Source organism: Notechis scutatus, chromosome 14, assembly GCF_049901735.1.
Source record: "Notechis scutatus isolate UNSWTSFEM ecotype Mainland chromosome 14, rNotScu1.2, whole genome shotgun sequence".
In the NCBI taxonomy this organism is placed as follows: Eukaryota; Metazoa; Chordata; class Lepidosauria; order Squamata; family Elapidae; genus Notechis; species Notechis scutatus.
In genome coordinates this window covers 11137105-11154865 of record NC_142022.1, presented here as the reverse complement: position 1 = coordinate 11154865, position 17761 = coordinate 11137105, and the positions used below count along the sequence as shown (strand labels likewise).

At 55.1% G+C, this 17761-nt stretch overlaps 2 protein-coding genes across 2 annotated transcripts; both read left to right on the top strand.

Moving 5' to 3' along the window:
* The first annotated feature begins 37 nt into the window (after positions 1–37).
* SF3B4 (splicing factor 3b subunit 4) lies at positions 38–3210 on the top strand. Its single transcript, XM_026685988.2, has 6 exons — positions 38–101; positions 257–385; positions 507–1049; positions 1188–1379; positions 1623–1793; positions 1926–3210. Exons 1-6 carry the CDS (start codon positions 68–70, stop codon positions 2108–2110), a joined length of 1254 nt encoding a protein of 417 aa, XP_026541773.1. The 5' UTR covers positions 38–67; the 3' UTR covers positions 2111–3210.
* A 4776-nt stretch (positions 3211–7986) lies between these two features.
* On the top strand, positions 7987–17746 carry SV2A (synaptic vesicle glycoprotein 2A). Its single transcript, XM_026685953.2, has 12 exons — positions 7987–8572; positions 10554–10734; positions 10965–11116; positions 11583–11716; positions 11862–11951; positions 12114–12224; positions 12438–12526; positions 13225–13389; positions 13722–13855; positions 14344–14547; positions 14984–15143; positions 15746–17746. Exons 1-12 carry the CDS (start codon positions 7987–7989, stop codon positions 15927–15929), a joined length of 2190 nt encoding a protein of 729 aa, XP_026541738.1. The 3' UTR covers positions 15930–17746.
* The last annotated feature ends 15 nt before the right edge of the window (positions 17747–17761 follow it).

The following is a 17761-nucleotide window of genomic DNA, read 5'->3' as shown; positions in this document are numbered from 1 at the left end:
CGCCCTTAACGTAATTTCCGGCTAGGATCGGAAGTGCGAGTGAAAGCCGGGAAGCTCCCGCAGCAAGATGGCGGCGGGCCCCATCTCGGAGCGGAACCAAGGTAACGGCGCGGTGCTCGGGGTGGCGCGGGGCGAGACGCCCGGCGGAGACGCGGGCTGGGTGCCAGCCTCCGAAAGGCTCGGCAGGGGCGCGGGTCGGAGGACGGGCAGGAGGCCGTCCGGCGCCGCGCCCTCTGACCGCCGTCTCGCCCCCCAGATGCCACCGTTTACGTGGGCGGCCTGGACGAGAAGGTCAGCGAGCCGCTCCTGTGGGAGCTCTTCCTCCAGGCGGGCCCCGTGGTCAACACCCACATGCCCAAAGACCGCGTCACGGGCCAGCACCAAGGTAAGCGGGCGGCGTCTCCTTGGGCAGGAGAGCCCGGGGAGGCTTGCTTGGGCTGCTGGGGCAAGCGCGGGGCCCAGTGCACAGCGGAATCGCGGGCCCTCTCCGGGTTGTGTCCTTCCAGGCTATGGCTTCGTGGAATTTCTCAGCGAGGAGGACGCTGACTACGCCATCAAGATCATGAACATGATCAAGCTCTATGGGAAGCCCATCCGGGTCAACAAGGCCTCGGCCCACAACAAGAACCTGGACGTGGGTGCCAACATCTTCATTGGCAACCTGGACCCGGAGATTGACGAGAAGCTGCTGTATGACACGTTTAGCGCTTTTGGGGTTATCCTGCAGACTCCGAAGATCATGCGTGACCCCGACACGGGCAACTCCAAGGGTTACGCCTTCATCAATTTTGCCAGCTTTGATGCTTCAGATGCTGCCATAGAGGCGATGAATGGACAATACCTGTGCAACCGCCCCATAACCGTCTCCTATGCCTTCAAGAAGGATTCTAAGGGGGAAAGGCATGGCTCAGCGGCTGAGCGCCTCCTCGCTGCACAGAACCCCCTCTCCCAGGCCGACCGGCCGCATCAACTCTTTGCAGATGCTCCACCGCCACCTTCAGTGCCCACGCCAGTGGTTACCACCTTGGGACCAGGGGTTACTCCTCCAGGTACACCAGTGTTGGGGTTGATAGCTTCCAACAATTGTTTTTTCTCACCGCTTGAGTTCTGAAAATGAGTGATGCAACCAGGGGGTTGTTGGGTGCTTTCTCCAATATTTCAAGGTGTTCTGTGTTTTTCCATTCTAGGCATCCCCCCACCTGGATCATTTCCTCCACCAGTGCCCCCTCCGGGAGCTTTGCCACCAGGATTGCCTCCAGCCATGCCACCTCCACCCATGCCACCGGGGGCTGGTGCTCCAGGACCTCCTTCCACAGGAGCCCCCGGGGGAGCTCATCCTCCCCACCCACATCCTTTCCCTCCTGGTGGGATGCATCCAGGTACATTCTATGATTTGAACAACTTTCTTCTTAGCAGAAGTCCGGCTCTGCCTTTGTCACCGTAAGGCATGTCAGTACTAGGGGCTGTGGGAGAGTTTGAGAACAGTGCGATCCAGCTGTGGCCCCTGTAAATCAGCTGTATGATGTGGGTGAAGTCTTCCTGACACAAACTTTGTTGATCTTTGTCTTTGGAACTGTGTGAATGCATGCATGAGAAATCCCTGCCTTTTGTTGCCCTCCCAGGGATGCCGCAAATGCAGGTCCATCATGGAATGCCTGGAATGGGCCCACATCACCCTGGACCCCCAGGGGCAGGGGGGCAGCCACCTCCGCGCCCACCTCCAGGCATGCCCCATCCTGGACCGCCCCCCATGGGCATGCCACCCAGGGGCCCTCACTTTGGATCACCAATGGGTAAGTGGAAAGGTCTGGGGTACTCTCTCTTCTTTTCTGGCTTAGTGCCAAAAAGCAACTACCTTCACAGCTTGATGCGATCTTGGGCATCTTCTGGGTGCCATCTGATGTCCACATGTTTTATTTCTCCAGGTCATCCTGGTCCCATGCCACCTCATGGGATGCGTGGGCCGCCTCCCTTGATGCCCCCCCATGGATACAATGGCCCCCCTCGGCCCCCTCCCTACAGCTACCAGCGCATCCCTCTGCCGCCTCGTCCTGCCCAACGGCCCATGGTGCCTCCACGGGGACCTATGCGGGGGCCTCTCCCTCCCTAGGCCACAATAGGTCACCGGCCTGCCTGAAAAAACAGCCACCTCCTGCTGGTCTCCCTTTTTTTGGTTTTTTTTTGGGGGGGGTGCGGGGGAGACAAACATTCCAGCAAGCAGCATCTCCCTCTTCTTTAATGATGAAAAACATGGCCATGTATTTGGCAGCATTGAGGGTTTGCTCATCCTGATTATTACCTGTGTTCCCTTAAATAAAAGTTGGTTTTTCACTTTTCTCTTTTTTAATGATCCTGTTTGTAAAATCCAATTGAAAAACTGCTGTTTTGAAATTTAAAAAATGAGAAGGTTTTCTATAATGGCTTTCTTTGTTTGCGGTCCTCTTGCCCTCACAGAGTTAGAAGGGTTAGGGTTAGTTCCAAAGATCTGCTCCTTCCAGCAGGGAGGTAAGTGTATTGGGTAGGGGGAGTCACTCAGGGACTTAAGCATCCAATTTAGTAGGATAGGTTGGACTTTCCAAGTTTCAGACCCCTCCCAGCTATCAGATTACTTTGCTGCTATTACCTTATTGAAGGGGGATGGGGTTGCTTGATGCCCAGATATAAATGTTCTCCAGGCACAATAACCATGAGAGATTTCAAGAAAGGAGGTGAAAGCCAGCGTGATCCCCATCATAAGCTGGGTGAGAAACCAGTGTATCAAGTGAGATGCCATACCTGGGAATTCCTCATTGTCTGCAACTAGATCTTGTGTGCCCCGAGTCAGTTTGCTGAGTGACATCCCTTCCCACAAGTAGCTATGAATTATCTGTCAAGCCTGAATTGGGTTAGATGGTGGGTTGGTTTATATCTGGGTTATTCATATGAATTCGGTTTGACACACTTGGGAGCTGAAGGGGAAGAACTGAGGTGGATGGAGTTCCAGCTAAAACAACATAGCTGGATGATGAGTCAGCCGCAGAGGAAGGAGGAATGAAGTTGTCAGGCAACCGTTCCATGCCCCAGTGGGGTCAATGTGACATATTGTTTTGGAAAATTGAGAAAATTCTAGTTACAGTGACGTGGAAAGCTGGGAAACTTTCAGTACTGGCTTTCCACGAGTTAGTGCCAAGATGGTGTATCTTAATAAACTTGTTCTTTGAGGAATTGAAATGCCTCGGAGTTTGTTTTTTAATGGTTGCATTTCTTGGAACCTGACATTACCACTTGAATCCAACCATAGGCTATCTTCCAGAAGGCCTCAACCAAGATGCCAAACTCTGAATTTCTCCCCCACAGAGACAGATAAAGCTGTTGATACAAAAATAACAGGGATTGACCTAGTTGACAAGATGCAGAAGTCCCTCTTTCCTGAGAGTAAGAATGGGATCATGGAAGTAGCCTGCTGGGTTTGAGTGAGGCCGAAGGATAGTGGTGAGTTCCAATCACGTACTCAGAAAGAAGAGTGTAAAATCTATGAAGCTTCCTGGTTTCCACATAGCTGGTGTGATCACAGGCAAAGAACTGATAATTATCCTACATTCTGAATGTTAAAAAATATCCTGTTAAGGAAAATTCAACACCTCACAACAGTGCTGCGTTCAGACTTAAAGCTGTCTCTTCGTGCTGTCACACATCCCTTTCCAAGCAGATAAAACTCGCAGCACATATTTTAATCCCTAGTTGTTGTGTCTTTGGAAATGAGACCAGGACACATTCTATTTTTGCAGGATTCCTAAGTTTCAGGATTTTTTTTTACAAAGATCTGACATACTTTTGGAAAATGTTAAAGGAGTGGCCTGCTAATATATAATAGTAAAGATGATTTCTTTATGAAAAGTACATGTTTTTAATAGCATTTATTGAGGGGAATGTATGATTGTAAACTGGATACAGGAAGAGTGTTGATGTGAGAAATGGACTTAGACCTCTGTGAAAAACATTTCCAAGGGGTGGTTTTCTGAATAGTTCACCTTCCTTTTCTTAAGCTCCCCAGCCAGAAAGATAAAGGGATGGTCTGAGGCTCAGTTAGATAAAACTTGCCTGTTTCAACCCAGTGTGCTGAAAGCTTGATTAGCTACAGTATTTCATTATATGTATACTGTGTATATACAGACAATGACAATAAAGAATTCAATTCAATAATAAACCTTTGTCTTCAGTTAACTGGGAGAATGCTGCTTAGATACCCAAACTAACATGGAATAACATCCCGCAAATTCCTCTTTGCTCTGAGCCACATCTCATTGAAAAAGCCAAGCCAAGGGCAGAATGTTAGAATCTTGCCGCCACTAGAGATCACAAATTCTGCAGCGCACGCCGAGGCAGTTTCTTCAGAGCATTTGGTGTGCCCACCAGCAGCACACGTACTGAGCAGCAGGCGCATTTGGGCAGCAGGCACAGAGGGATCCCTGGGGGAGCAAAATGGCAACTTCTGGGCCTTCTGTTGGAGGAAACTCTTCAGGTGGGCTCATCACAACCAACGCTGAACAATATTTTGTGTGTGAATTAGGTTTGTCCTGGAAGATGAAAGAAGCGGACTCTGCTGCCTTGTAAAGGGTTAGGCCCCCTGGGGCTCCTAAGGGTGGGAGAGGCCAAGAGGGGGGAGCATCCAGTCAGGACCTCCCGGGTGGCCCTTTTCTTGGGTTGGGCCTGGGCCAGCGATGCCTTGGAAGGCAAAGAGGGAAGGGCAGGGGGAGTCTCCAAGAGAGAAAAGGAAAGCCCTTTCCTAGATTAAAAAAAAAAAACAAAAACAAAAAAAACACCAGCTTCAGGTGGCTGGCATCCCAGAATCTCTCTCTGGAAGTTCAGGGCTGGTTTTCCTTTGGCCGTAGTTTGGGAATGACATCAAAGGAATTAAAGCCAGAGGATAGCATCCCCCTCCCACCTGCCTTCTGACCAGCTCACTCCTCTCCCCCCCCCCGCCATCTTGGGGCATCTCCCACTAAGCTGCACTTCACTTCTGGGTACCAAGACACCCACCACCTCTAGGAGACGCAAGGCCTTGCTCTCCCAGAGTTTTGCCATCAGAGCACCTCCAACCAGGACTCCTCCGAGATCCTTAGCCAGTCTTGGTCCTCTCCTGGCACCATTATCAAAGGTGCGCCCCCCACCCACCCCCCTGAGTTGGGAGCTGTGACCTACTCCAGACAAAGGCCAGGTACCCTCTGGCACTTCTGCAGCAGAAGGCCCTTTTGGGTGCTCCAGGCGAAGGGAAGGGAGCCTGGCCTGGGAAAGCCCTTCTACACTGCTGGGTTGTGGTTACAGAGCCAAGAAACCAGGGGGCCGTTGGGGGAGTGGGGTTTGAATTGTTCTTTGACCAGAAACGTGATGTAAAGAAAAAGAGGGTCACGACAGAGGCGGGAGGGGGAGACCCCCGCAGGGGAGAGCATCGCTGCTGTTCCAGGCTTGCTGGTGTGACTCGGGTTCGTCCTCCAGCCACTCGCCTGGCGGCTGCTTTTCTGAAAAGCCTGCTTGGAGCGAGCGCAAAAGAGGAAAGAGCGCGAGCGGGGACTTGGTAAGCCGCCGCTTTTGCGTCCCTGGGACCGCTTCCCCTCTCTCGGTGCGCTGTGCTGAAAGGGGCTCAGCTGGGATGCGAGGGAAGCGGGACCTCGGGGCAGCCCCCTCCTCGCGGAGCCAGGTCCTGCTCCGGCTCGCTCGTCCCCGGGCGGGCTGTCGTCCCCGTCCCCTCCGTGCCACAATGGACTCTCCCGTGACTGGAGGGGCGCAGCAGTCTTAGCGCTCTGGCTCCGCCGCCGCCGCCGCTGCTCCCCTGCGTCTCTCTGGCGGTTGCAGCAGCAGCAGCAGCAGCAGCAGCGTGCGGCGGCGGGAGCGAGCGAGCGAGCGCCTGCCTGCCTGCGAACGGGCCAGGTACCGCGGGAGAGAGGTGAGCTGGGGGCTTGCAGGCCGGCCGCGGTGGATGCCAGCACCGTTTCTCCCTTCGTGTGGCCATTTTGTCCTGAGAAACCTTGGCCTTCCTCCGCCCGCATCTTGGGAGCCCCTTCCCCCTGCGGGCTCGCTTTGCCGGCCGGGAGCGGTCCGGCCTTGGCTGCTGCAGGATTGCGGGACGATGCTGAGGCGATGCTCCGCCACGGCCGGGGCTGCGCGGAGAAAGAAAGCCGTGAGGGGGTGGCGGTGGCGGAGAGAAAATGACCTTGGAGGCTGGGGCGGGGGCGAACCCGGGGAGGGGCTGGGGCTCTTCACCTTTCGCTCATCACCGCCGTGTAGCCGGGTTTTTTTAGGCCGACTGAATAATTGGGAGGGGGCAAGCGGCCTCCGAGATCGCAAAGCGCACGAAGTCTGTGGTCTCTGCGGAGCAGCCAGCGCGGAGGACCTGATGGGTTCCGTCGGTGCTGCAAATTAAAACTAGGTCCTTGCGCCGGGAGGGGGTGTGATGGTTGTGAAAGAAGCGTCTCCCTGGTGTTCAAGGCCCCCACCCGAAGGGCGGCGTCGAAGGGGAAGCCGCTGGAAAGAAAAGGTTGGCTCAGGAGTCCCAAATTTCCTCGTTTGCTCACCGCGAAAGGACCCCAGTCCACAATCCACTGGACTACACACCCCATCGCTCCCAGCCGGCGTGATTCCCCTTCGGAATCATGGGATCCGAGACGTAGCCCGACGTCTCTGCGTATTTAGATAGATCTAATGGGCTAATCGACCGGGCAAGGGCTCCCCGCCAGACTGGTGGGGCAGCTGCTCGGGCTCTGCCTGGGCTGGCGACGAGGGGTTCCTCTTTGGCCGGGCTGAGGCGGGAGAGGCCTTTGCCGGGGCTGCCGGCGAGGAACGCGGGCGCGGCTTCCTCAGCTCTAGGGCTGCATTTTCGAGGGGGGGGGGTCTTTCCCTGCCAGTTGGTACAACAGAGTTCCTCCGCGCACAGAGCGTGTGTTTGGATCAATGTTGGGCGCAAATATTTGAAGGAGGCCGCGAAAATGCTGGGACGGGAGGTGACCTTGCCCGGGTCCGCGGGCTTCACTTTGCGCGAACGAGGAGCGATCCTGAGTCCCGCACAAGGCCGAATGACCGTTCCTCTTAGCTTAGGAGCGGCCCCTGGAATCCGGCCTGCGTCGTGTAGGCAACGGCGCTCTGTAAAAGCTCAGAAAGCGGCTACTCGTTCAAATAAGTCCCGGTGTGGTACTGGAAGGGGGAGGGGGTCGGTCGGGTGGTAATGGCATTGATAGAAATGGTTCCTCCCTTTCCCCCTTTTGGAAAAATCTGCTCACCTGGGGAAGCTGTTCAGATGGAGGGGTGGAGCTATGCAAATGACCGGCTCCGTTCCCGACCCTCTCGGTCAAACTGCAGGCAACCAGAAACCTGGCGGAAATCAGGGGCCTTTAGGGAGCCAAAGCGCCGGCTGTGGCTGAAGGGTTCCCAGGCTGGAGGGAGGCAGTTCCTTTCGCCTTTATATTACCTGTATTGAAAAGAGTTTCAATCAGTGCCCTTTATTTAATGTATTTATTTAAATGTGCACCTTCAAGTCATTCTTGATTCCTGGCAGCACCTGGAGAAACCTCTGCAGTTTCCTTGGCACCATTTAAAAAATAATATTTCCCCTTTGCCCCCACCTTCCCAGGGCTGAGCGAGGGCACCATCTACCCATCTGGTCCCTTTGGTCATCTGAACCTCCCTGAGCCGCTGGGCTTCTGCCTGACCTTCTGTCTTTTTTTTTTTTTTTACCAACCCATCCATTTCCTTCCTTTACAGGGCCACCCTCAGTCAATCCAGCAGAGCCCCCTCTGCCTTGCTCCTCTTGGCAGGCACTGTCTCCTCCTCCGAAGCAGAAGCCAGGGCTCAGGCAGATGGGTCCCCACCCTTGAAGAGCTGGTCCTCCAAGGGAGAGCCTTTGGCAAAAAAAGGAGCTGTCTGCCCTGCCGGTGCTGAATATAGCGCCCCCCACCCAGTCCCCAGCACCTTCCTCCTCCTTTCATCTCAAGGCCCAAAGGGCTGGTGGGAGCCATGGACGAAGGCTTTAGAGACCGGACCGCCTTCATCCGTGGCGCCAAAGACATCGCCAAGGAGGTGAAGAAGCACGCAACCAAGAAAGTGGGCAAAGGGGTGGACCGCATGCAAGACGAGTACACCAAGCGCTCCTACGCTCGCTTTGAGGAAGAGGATGATGACGACTATCAGCCCCAAGACGGATACTACCATGGGGAGCCCTCGATTGACGACGAAGGGGCCTCCAGCGATGCTACGGAAGGCCACGATGAAGATGATGAGATCTACGAGGGGGAGTACCAGGGAATCCCCCGGAACGATTCCCTGAAAGGTGGAGAGCGGCTGACAGCTGGCCTGGAGGTAGCCAGTGAGTTCAGAGACTTTGATGACCTGGAAGGAGAGAAGAAGAAGGAGAAGGAGGAGCTTTCTCAACAGTATGAGCTCATTCTACAAGAGTGTGGACATGGGAAATTCCAGTGGACACTCTACTTTGTGCTTGGACTGGCTCTCATGGCTGACGGAGTGGAGATTTTTGTGGTCGGCTTTGTCCTCCCCAGTGCAGAGAAAGACATGTGCTTGTCCGACTCCAATAAAGGCATGCTGGGTAAGTTCCCAGGAAGGTTGTGATTTAGTGAGGGATTCACACTAATCCCCACACTTTCGCCTCTTGGGATAATCTGGCAAAGAAGGCATAACTTTGGAAGGGGGAGGCGGCTGGCCCAAACATGCGTTTTGGGGTGTATTTGGTTTTTTTTTTATTATTATTATTATATTTCAGAAGACAATAGATGAGCATGGTTAACTTTCCCATCCCCTCCTCCAGAGTCCTAGAGTTTCATGGAGCATTATGACAAGGAGAGACGATGCTCTCTGGTAGAGTTGAGATGGGAAATAGCTTTTTAAAAATCATTTATTGCAGCCTAAAACTTGATTAAAGGTTTATCTTCAGCCACCATATACTTTCACCAAGAGTGATTCGCAGTTAAAGAATATTTGCATGGGTTTCCAGCTTAGGGAAGAGGCGGAATAATTTACAGCAAGAAATTTGCTGCCCTGAAGTAAGTCATACCAGTTCATGTGGAATGAGTGGTGGAATTGGCACTTTTAATTTTCTGGCAGCAGAAAGTATTTGTAGCAAACTTTCAGGTTATATAGTGCTCTCTTGCCACCAGTACAATCTTTATGGGATCAGACAGATTGAGAGCATAGTTGATGGGTGTACAAAGGCTTGACTACTCGGTGTGTATATGTTTGGGGACAGAGCTGAGATTCTATAAAGCAGAGTTGTTCTGTTTGCAAGTTATAGCACCGCTTTAGACTTTGGGATTGTGTGAGCGCTCTGTGTTGGATGTAAGGTAACAAATTCCATGCACATGGAAAGCTAGCATAGCAGGGACGACGGTGCTGTAAGCTTTAATTTTTCCTTCAAACGCTAGCTCTCGCTAGGCAAGGATTCTTTCATTTGACTAAACCATTGGGGCCACCGGATAGTTTTGAAAAAGAAGTGACAAAATGGCTGTGCTTCACATATAGGCCAAGATCAAGGGGACCAGGTTCCACACGTCCAGCTGGCTGAGCTCCCACAGGGGCTTTGTGTTGGTGGGACCCTTGGCCTGATCCAGCAGGTTCTGTTCTGCTTAGTATTGCACATTTCCTAGCATCTTTCTGACAAAGGAGCTGGTGGGCCAAAGAGGGGTTTCTGGGGTTTCCCATTTTATCAAGGAAGGCACTAAAGAAGGCAGCAACTCTCCCCCAGGCAGTGACCCCAAGTACACCCCAAGCATCACCTCCTGAGATGAATGGAAGCCCCTCGGCTGCTGCAGGAACAGCGGCGCCCTGGCAGCTCTGTGACTCAGTCCGGGACCAGCAGCTGCCGCTGCCGCCGCTGCCGAAGGTTCCAGCACTGCCTGCTGGGTGACTCATCTTCCCCTTCTCCATCTTAGCAGCTCTGTGCAGAGAGACCAGCCCCCTCCCCAGCTTATCTCCTCGCTGCTTTGGGGCGCTGCAAGGAGGCCAGGCGGGGGTGGGCAGGCAGGGGAGGGGAGGGCGCAGGCAAAATTAAATCCCCAGCAAAGGAAGAGCGATGCTACTGGGCGGAGGAGGCTGGAGGGGTGGGGTGAGAAATGGAGGAGGGCTGGCGGCTTTGGAGGCAACTGTGGGGCCAGATTTCCATGCAACGCACCACTGCAGTGCGGCAAAGCCGGCCTTCCTCCCCACTTCTTGGAGGGGAAAGTTCACGCGGGAGTGGGGCAGCAAAACTCCCCTTCCTTCTGGTTTGGGCCTTGTGAGTGCGCCCAGCACTTTCCCTCTGCTGTGGGTCTAATAAGAGCAGCCACCAACGAGGCTGCCTCCCAAAGGCCTTGGGCAGCTTCCCTCGGCCAGGACTCTCAGGAGAAGGTGGGCACTGAGGCCTCAGCAAAGGACGGATTGGCCTCCGGGAGTGCACATTGACCCAATCAGCAGAGCAGGACCCCTTGGCCAAGAATAAACAGAGGGTTGCCAAGCTCCCTCCAGAACACGGCTCCTCCGCTGTAACTCTTCCTCCTCCCCTCCTCCTCTTCCTTCCCCTCCCCCCTCTCCTGCAGGCCTGATTGTCTACCTGGGCATGATGGTGGGGGCCTTCCTGTGGGGCGGCCTGGCAGACCGGCTGGGGCGCAGGCAGTGCCTGCTGATGTCGCTCTCGGTCAACAGCGTCTTTGCCTTCTTCTCCTCCTTTGTGCAGGGCTACGGCACTTTCCTCTTCTGCCGGCTGCTCTCTGGTGTGGGGTAAGGGGCCCCCGGGGCTTTCCTCCCATCCTGAGGCCAGGGCTGGCTTTCCAGGGGGTGGCTGGAGAAGTGGGCATCCTCCCCCAGCCAAACGGAGCTGTGTGTTAAAGAGCAGCCAGGGCCAGAAGAGAGGCTCGGGGCTGGCAGGGCGCCCGAGGTTTGCAAAGTCAGCCAGATATGACTGGAAGGCCTCCCTGTCCCCCTTCTGAAATCACTCTCTCCCCTCCCAGCATTGGGGGGTCCATCCCCATCGTTTTCTCCTACTACTCGGAGTTCCTGGCCCAGGAGAAGCGTGGCGAGCACCTCAGCTGGCTCTGCATGTTCTGGATGATTGGCGGCATCTACGCCTCTGCCATGGCCTGGGCCATCATCCCCCATTACGGTCAGTCACAGAGGATGGAGGAAAGAAAGGATCAGGGCGACCAAAGGAGACCCACGTGGGGCTGAGCCCTTTTCAGCTTGGCTGCAGAGCCCTGGCTGGCTGTCTGGCTTTCCAGGTCCACAACAGAGAAGTGGGATTTCCTCTGAGCCCACGGAAATCGGTCCTCCTTCATTGTTCCTCCTCATCGTTGTCCCGGAGTTGGGCAGCCTCCTGACCCAGCTAGCTGGAGGGTTTGTCCCCTCCTCCCAATCTGAAGCCGCCTGCCAGCGGGGCCTTCATGGGGCCCAGGAGGAGAGCCAGGGTTTGGGCGTTGTGGCGGCTCATAGCAGCCTGTAGCTTGCCTGGCTCAGATGAGGAACTACAACAGCATTTTGCAGGAGGAGGAGGGGGCTGTTCATAGCCGTGAAGATGACATTCCCCTTTTGTAAAGCCCTCCTCTCCATCCCCCCCCCCGCCCATCACACAGGGTGGAGCTTCCAGATGGGATCCGCCTACCAGTTCCACAGCTGGCGCGTCTTCGTCTTGGTCTGTGCCTTTCCGTCAGTCTTTGCCATTGGGGCCCTCACCAGCATGCCGGAGAGCCCCCGCTTCTTCCTGGAGGTAAGTGGGCCCCGATGGCCCCTTTTGAGGGGCGGAAAGAGATGCTAGATGCCCACAGGGCCAGAGCTTCCCCTTTGGGGCCCAAGAGCTGAGCCTCCCGGGAAGCAAACTGGTGCTGGGTGCCTCCATGTTTCTGTCTTTCCAGAACGGCAAGCATGACGAGGCCTGGATGGTCCTGAAGCAGGTCCATGACACCAACATGAGGGCAAAAGGCCATCCTGAGCGGGTCTTCTCGGTAGGAGGCCTCCCTCCTCCTCCAGACCTGACCCCTCCCCCAAACAGGGCTCTTTGCGTCTGTCAGCATCCCTGCTGCTCTCTTGGCAAGGGGGGGGGGCTCTGGGTGACTTTCGACCCAGGAAGGCCGAGGGCCCTCACCTGTGCCTCCCTCCATTGGCAGGTGACCCACATCAAGACAATCAAGCAGGAGGACGAACTGGTCGAGATCCAGTCAGACACAGGGACCTGGTACCGGCGCTGGATGGTCCGCTTCCTGAATCTTTCTCAGCAGGTCAGTTGTCCGGGGTGGGGGCTGGGAGGGTTTGTGGGACTGCTGGGTTTTGGCTCCCATGTGGGGAGCTGTGCTGGGCAACCAAACCAGCCGGGGGAGCCTGCAATCTGACCATGGCCTCCACAAAAGGCCTCCAGGACAGCGGCCGAGTCCCTCACGCCCCTTGCGGTGTCCCAGACCGGGAAGGTTCAAGTGGCTCCTCACCTTCCACAGGTCTGGGCAAATTTTCACCATTGCTTTGCTCCTGAGTATCGTCGGGTCACGTTGATGATGATGGCCGTCTGGTTCACCATGTCCTTCAGGTGAGCCACATTGGGGGGAGCCAGGTGACCTGAGGCTGGATCCATAGGTCTGCCTCAAGGGAGGAAGATGCCCTGGCCCCTTCTCTGAAGAACAAGACGCGCCCCCCCCCTCCCTGTGCTGGGCTGATCATGGAAAAGACTCCCTGGTGGTCTCCCCTTGCCTCCCACCCACCCGTGTTTATTTCCTCTTCCATCACAAGTCCCCGCGAGCCGATTGTCAGGGAAGAGCCCACTGCCCCTGTAAGGAGACCCTGAATGGAGCAGCCATTCAGGAAGCCAAGAGGGTGCCGGCCTCCCATCCATGGGAGGATGCCAAGAGCAACCTTAAGCCTTTGCGGGATGAAGAGCAAACCTCCCACTCCCTGAGGGGAAGCCCATGACCCGAGTGGGGCCACCTTGGGGCCGAGGGTCTTTGCTCCCAGCACTTCCCTCCGTTGGACTCGGGAGGACCAACTTCCCAACAAGAGGAACTGAGGGTTGGGCAGCTGGGACTCACCCACCACCTCATCGCCCCACCAAGCTCCTTGCCCAGCGAGGGATCCTGCAAATCGTTGCTCCAACAGCCCAGGCATCCACCACTTGGGAAGAAGGGGTGTTCTGGAAAACCAGCCCTTCTCTCCAAATCTTTCTGGTTCTTTCTTTTCCACTCTCCTGGGATGTCCCCCCTTTCTCCTCTACCTGCTTTGGCCACCCGGCAGCTACTACGGCCTGACCGTCTGGTTCCCAGACATGATTAAATACCTCCAGAATGTGGAATATGCCTCCCGCACAAAGGTCTTTAACAACGAGACGTTCAGACACATCACCTTCAACTTCACCCTGGAGAACCAGATCCATCGCCGGGGGGAGTACTTCAATGACAAGTAGGTGTCAACCCGGCTCTGCTTCAGAGGCTGCCCCCCGGGTCAGCGCAGGCTCCATCATGGCAGAGATGAGCCTGGGGGCTCAGCATCAGAGCTGGATGCTGCTTTGAGCAGCGCCATCTCTGGGCTGCCCAGTTCGGTCTTTTCCTGGGCAAGGAAAGGCCTGGGCTACCACAACAGCCCACGCTGCAAGGTGCTTTCCAGGTGCGTTTTTGTAGCAGGCACGGACACACATCATGCTACGCTGGAAGAAGCCGCATTAGGGCTTAGCAGCAGGTGTGAATTAACCAGTGGATCCCTGACCTCCTCTCCCCCCACCCCTCCCCGGACAGGTTTATTGGCCTCAAGATGAAGTCGGTCTCCTTCATTGACTCTTTGTTTGAAGAATGCTACTTTGAGGACGTCACATCAAGCAATACTTTCTTCAAGAACTGCACTTTCCTGGCCACCGTCTTCTACAACACAGGTAACATGTCTGAGGGGGCCAGAGCTGCTCCTGGGCGCCTCTGGTTGAGGGTCCTCGGGAAGCCTCCATCATCCCTCCTGCCTCAGCTGGGCTTCCACAAAGAGCGGCTCGAGCTCTTTGTTGCCGCTGACCCTCACCTTGCATCCCCCTGTGGAGTCCTGGCCTCTGCGGTGCAGCAGCTGCTTTTCTGACCAAACGAAGACAGAGAAAAAAGAGGCTCTGAAGCGATTCCCAGTGTGGAAAGATACCGGCAGGCGTGCTCACCGGCCTGGGGAGAGCTGTTGGCACTGAGGAGCCTGCAAGAAGCAAGGTGTCCTGAGGGCTCTCGACCGGGCACTCGCGGGCATAACCAGATGAGTTCCTGGGTGGGCCAAGGGCTGGCTTCAGCAGATGGGTGCGGGGGGGGGGGATTTGGGATCTGGTCCCTATGGGGCGATCTGCCGGGTTTCTTTAGGGAACGGCCTAAGCCCAGGCCTCTCACCCAACAGACCTCTTTGAGTACAAGTTCATCGACAGCCGGATCGTCAACAGCACCTTCCTGCACAACAAAGAAGGCTGCCAGCTGGATTTCAGTGACGACAACAACGCGTACATGATCTACTTTGTCAGCTTCCTGGGCACCCTGGCGGTGCTGCCAGGCAACATCGTCTCTGCGCTCCTGATGGACAAGATCGGGCGTCTTCGCATGTTGGGTGAGGGCCTCCCTTTTGGCAAATGCTTGGGGGGAGATCAGCCCTCCCTCTCAGCATTTCAGCAGAGGGTCCTGGGGGGCAAGCAATGTGGGATGCCCCTTTCCAGCTCTGGGAACCGGCTGCCAAGGGGCCGACCGTTCAGTCGTGTGGCGGGCTGCTTTAGGATCCGGAGTGGCGCTGACTCCTTTTGAGCTCTGCCTTGCTCTGACTGTGGGTGTCAGAGGCCTCAGCAGGATCCATCCGGATCGGAGATTTTAAAATCAGCCACGGGGATTCCTGATCCGGGCAGGACTTCACAGTGGAGGCAAAAAGGTTTCTGGGCCTGCCCGTTGTTCACAATGAGGTCTAGAAATGGACTGTGGTGAGCTAATACTTCTCCTCCTCCTCCTCCTCCTTCTCTGCTCTGCCACCCTGCCTCCTCCTCCGACCAACCCAGCCGGGTCGAGCGTCATGTCTTGCGTCAGCTGCTTCTTTTTGTCCTTCGGCAACAGCGAGTCAGCCATGATCGCCCTCCTCTGCTTGTTTGGCGGGGTCAGCATTGCCTCGTGGAACGCCCTGGATGTCCTCACGGTGGAGCTGTACCCCTCGGACAGAAGGTGAGGCTCCCCTGCTATGCCCTCCAGGAGGGAGGAGTGGACAGGAGAGCTGGGCAATGGATGTTGTGGTTCTCCGGCAGCAAGTGCAGACGGCTGAGGAGAGAGAGGACTCAGATGAGGGGCCAGGACCATTAGGGAGTGGACTGCTGCCTTCAGAGATTGTGGGGGCTGGCAGCAGCGATGAGGAGGTTCCCGAGGAGCCTGTGCTGCTGCAGCTGCTCTTTCCTGCGAGCAGGCCTGCGTGCGCACACACACTTGGCACAGGCTCCTCGGGAACCTCCTCATCGCTGCTGCCAGCCCCCACAATCTCTGAAGGCAGCAGTCCACTCCCTAATGGTCCTGGCCCCTCGTCTGAGTCCTCGCTCTCCTCAGCCGTCCGCACCTGCGCCCAACGAACCACAACAATGGGTCTCACCTACACTGGGCGCCTGGGTGTGCGTACGGAAGGGTTGTCTTGGTGAAAATGCCTCTGGCTTCCTGCCCAATGTGGGTGCCCGGGGCAATCCAAAGGAACGGGGAGATGCAGGGAGAGCTCTGCTCCCACAAACACTTCCCACGGTCCCTTCCTCCTCCTCATGGCCTCCCCCTCCCTGCTTCCCCAGGACTACCGCATTTGGATTCCTCAACGCTCTTTGCAAACTGGCAGCGGTTTTGGGCATCAGCATCTTCACATCGTTTGTGGGCATCACAAAAGCCGTGCCCATTTTGCTGGCATCAGCGGCCCTGGCCGTGGGCAGCTCCCTGGCCCTGAAGTTGCCAGAGACCCGGGGGCAGGTACTGCAATGAGAGTGAGCCCCCCCCCCGGCACTCCTCTGCCCCCACCTCCATCCCCACCTGGGGGAGATTTAGCGTTGTAGACACTGTGGCCGTCTTGTTGTACCATTTCAGTGGGAAATCTGTCTTCTCTCGGGTTTTCTTCTGCAAGCTCACCTGCTTTTTCAGTTCTCCTCACAATCCTTTCTCCCACGGAGCTGAGCAAGACATGGAGGTGGGGAGGCCAGAAGAGAGGGCAGGCCAAGCCATTGGGACCTGGGTGACATTTTACCAACTAGGCATCAGCAAACATAGTACAAAATCTTGTATGTTGCAATCAAACCTCTTTTCCCGCTTCTAGATCACGGTTTCCACAAGTCTGTGTATATGTGAATATGACTTCTATCTGTCCAGTAAACTAACTCCCATAGCTAACAATGAAAGCTAGAAACAGGGATCCACATAGTACAAGCACATAGGCAGTTTGAATTTGGGGCAGATGAAGCCTGGGAGGCAGCACAACCTTTTCTTGGGAAAAAGATTTTATAAGGCGTGTTTTAACTTGCAGTGTCTTCCCCTCACTGCTTGCAATGGTGCTTTTCAAGGGGAGGCCCCTCCCCCCCTCTGGGCTGATCCAGGACCCCCTTGGCCTCTCCTGGCTGTGGGCGAGTCAGTGGGGACGACGGGGAGGGGAACACAGCAGCCTCCCTCAGCCGTTTAGTTCTCGAGGGGACCAGAGCCAGGACTTGCTTGGCTGTTGGGGAGGCTTTCCTTTCTTTTCCTTTCCTTCCCTTCCCTTCCTCCCCCTGAACATTGGAAATCAGTTTTGGGGCATCCAAGCACAACTTGGGAGGACTTAAGCAGAAGCGTCTTGTTGCCTTCACCACGAGTAGCCAAAAACAGCAGACAATGCCACTTCCAAGCGAAGCGCCCGAGCAGAGAGCAGCAGGCAGATCTTGGACCAAAGGAAGCAATTTTATGTGGCCTCTGATGCTGCAGGGAAGCTGTTCTCCAGGCTCTTTGCTAGCCTGGGGCCCATTCTATCTCTCCAAGGCTGGCTAGTTACAGGATTCTGAGTCTTGTGCATTTTGCCATCTTGTACCAAAATTCTCTTCCCCCCCCCCCGCCCCAATTGATGGTGGGATCACTAGGGAGGACGGCCCCAGCTCCTTTCACCCCCTGCAGAAACAGTGATGGTTCCTCCTTTATTGGGAAAAGCGGCTGGGTGTCTTCTTCCTCTTCCAAGCCTCGAACCTCTCCAGGTACAGAAAGCCACGTTTTCTTGTAGGGAGGGGAAACGGACCCCCCCCCCCACCAATCTCACTGAACAAACCTTTCCTGATGAAATCTCGCCCTCCCTGCTGCTTCCAGACCTCCAGCCTCCCTGGCTTTAGTTCCCCTCCCTTGTTCTGGTGTAGGTGGGCTTCTGAACAAAACCAAGATACAAACCATATGTAGCTCTGTCTGTGCGCAAAACCAACTGACAAAAACTTTGTGCCGTGGTGTAGTTTTTAGATGTGTGTAAAGAATAATTAAAAAAAAAACCAGGAAAAAAACAACCCGTAATGTCAGCTGTAGTCTCTGGGTCATTTCATTTTGTATAAACAAAGAAGCCAAGAATGCTGGTTAGATAGGAGAGTTATTTTAAATGTCATTGTGAGAAACAGTGAATGTTTTTTTTTTAATTAAAAAAAAGATGCTTTGGCTAATATGTGTACAGATCGTTCAACCAGAAAAGGAAATCTGGATGTTTGGCTGAATCGAGCCATGTTCCCACAACCACCATGATGAATTTGTAGTTAACAACATGTAAAAATGGAGGGAAATAAAAGATTGAAAAATCTAATGATCTTTTCTGGTGGAAT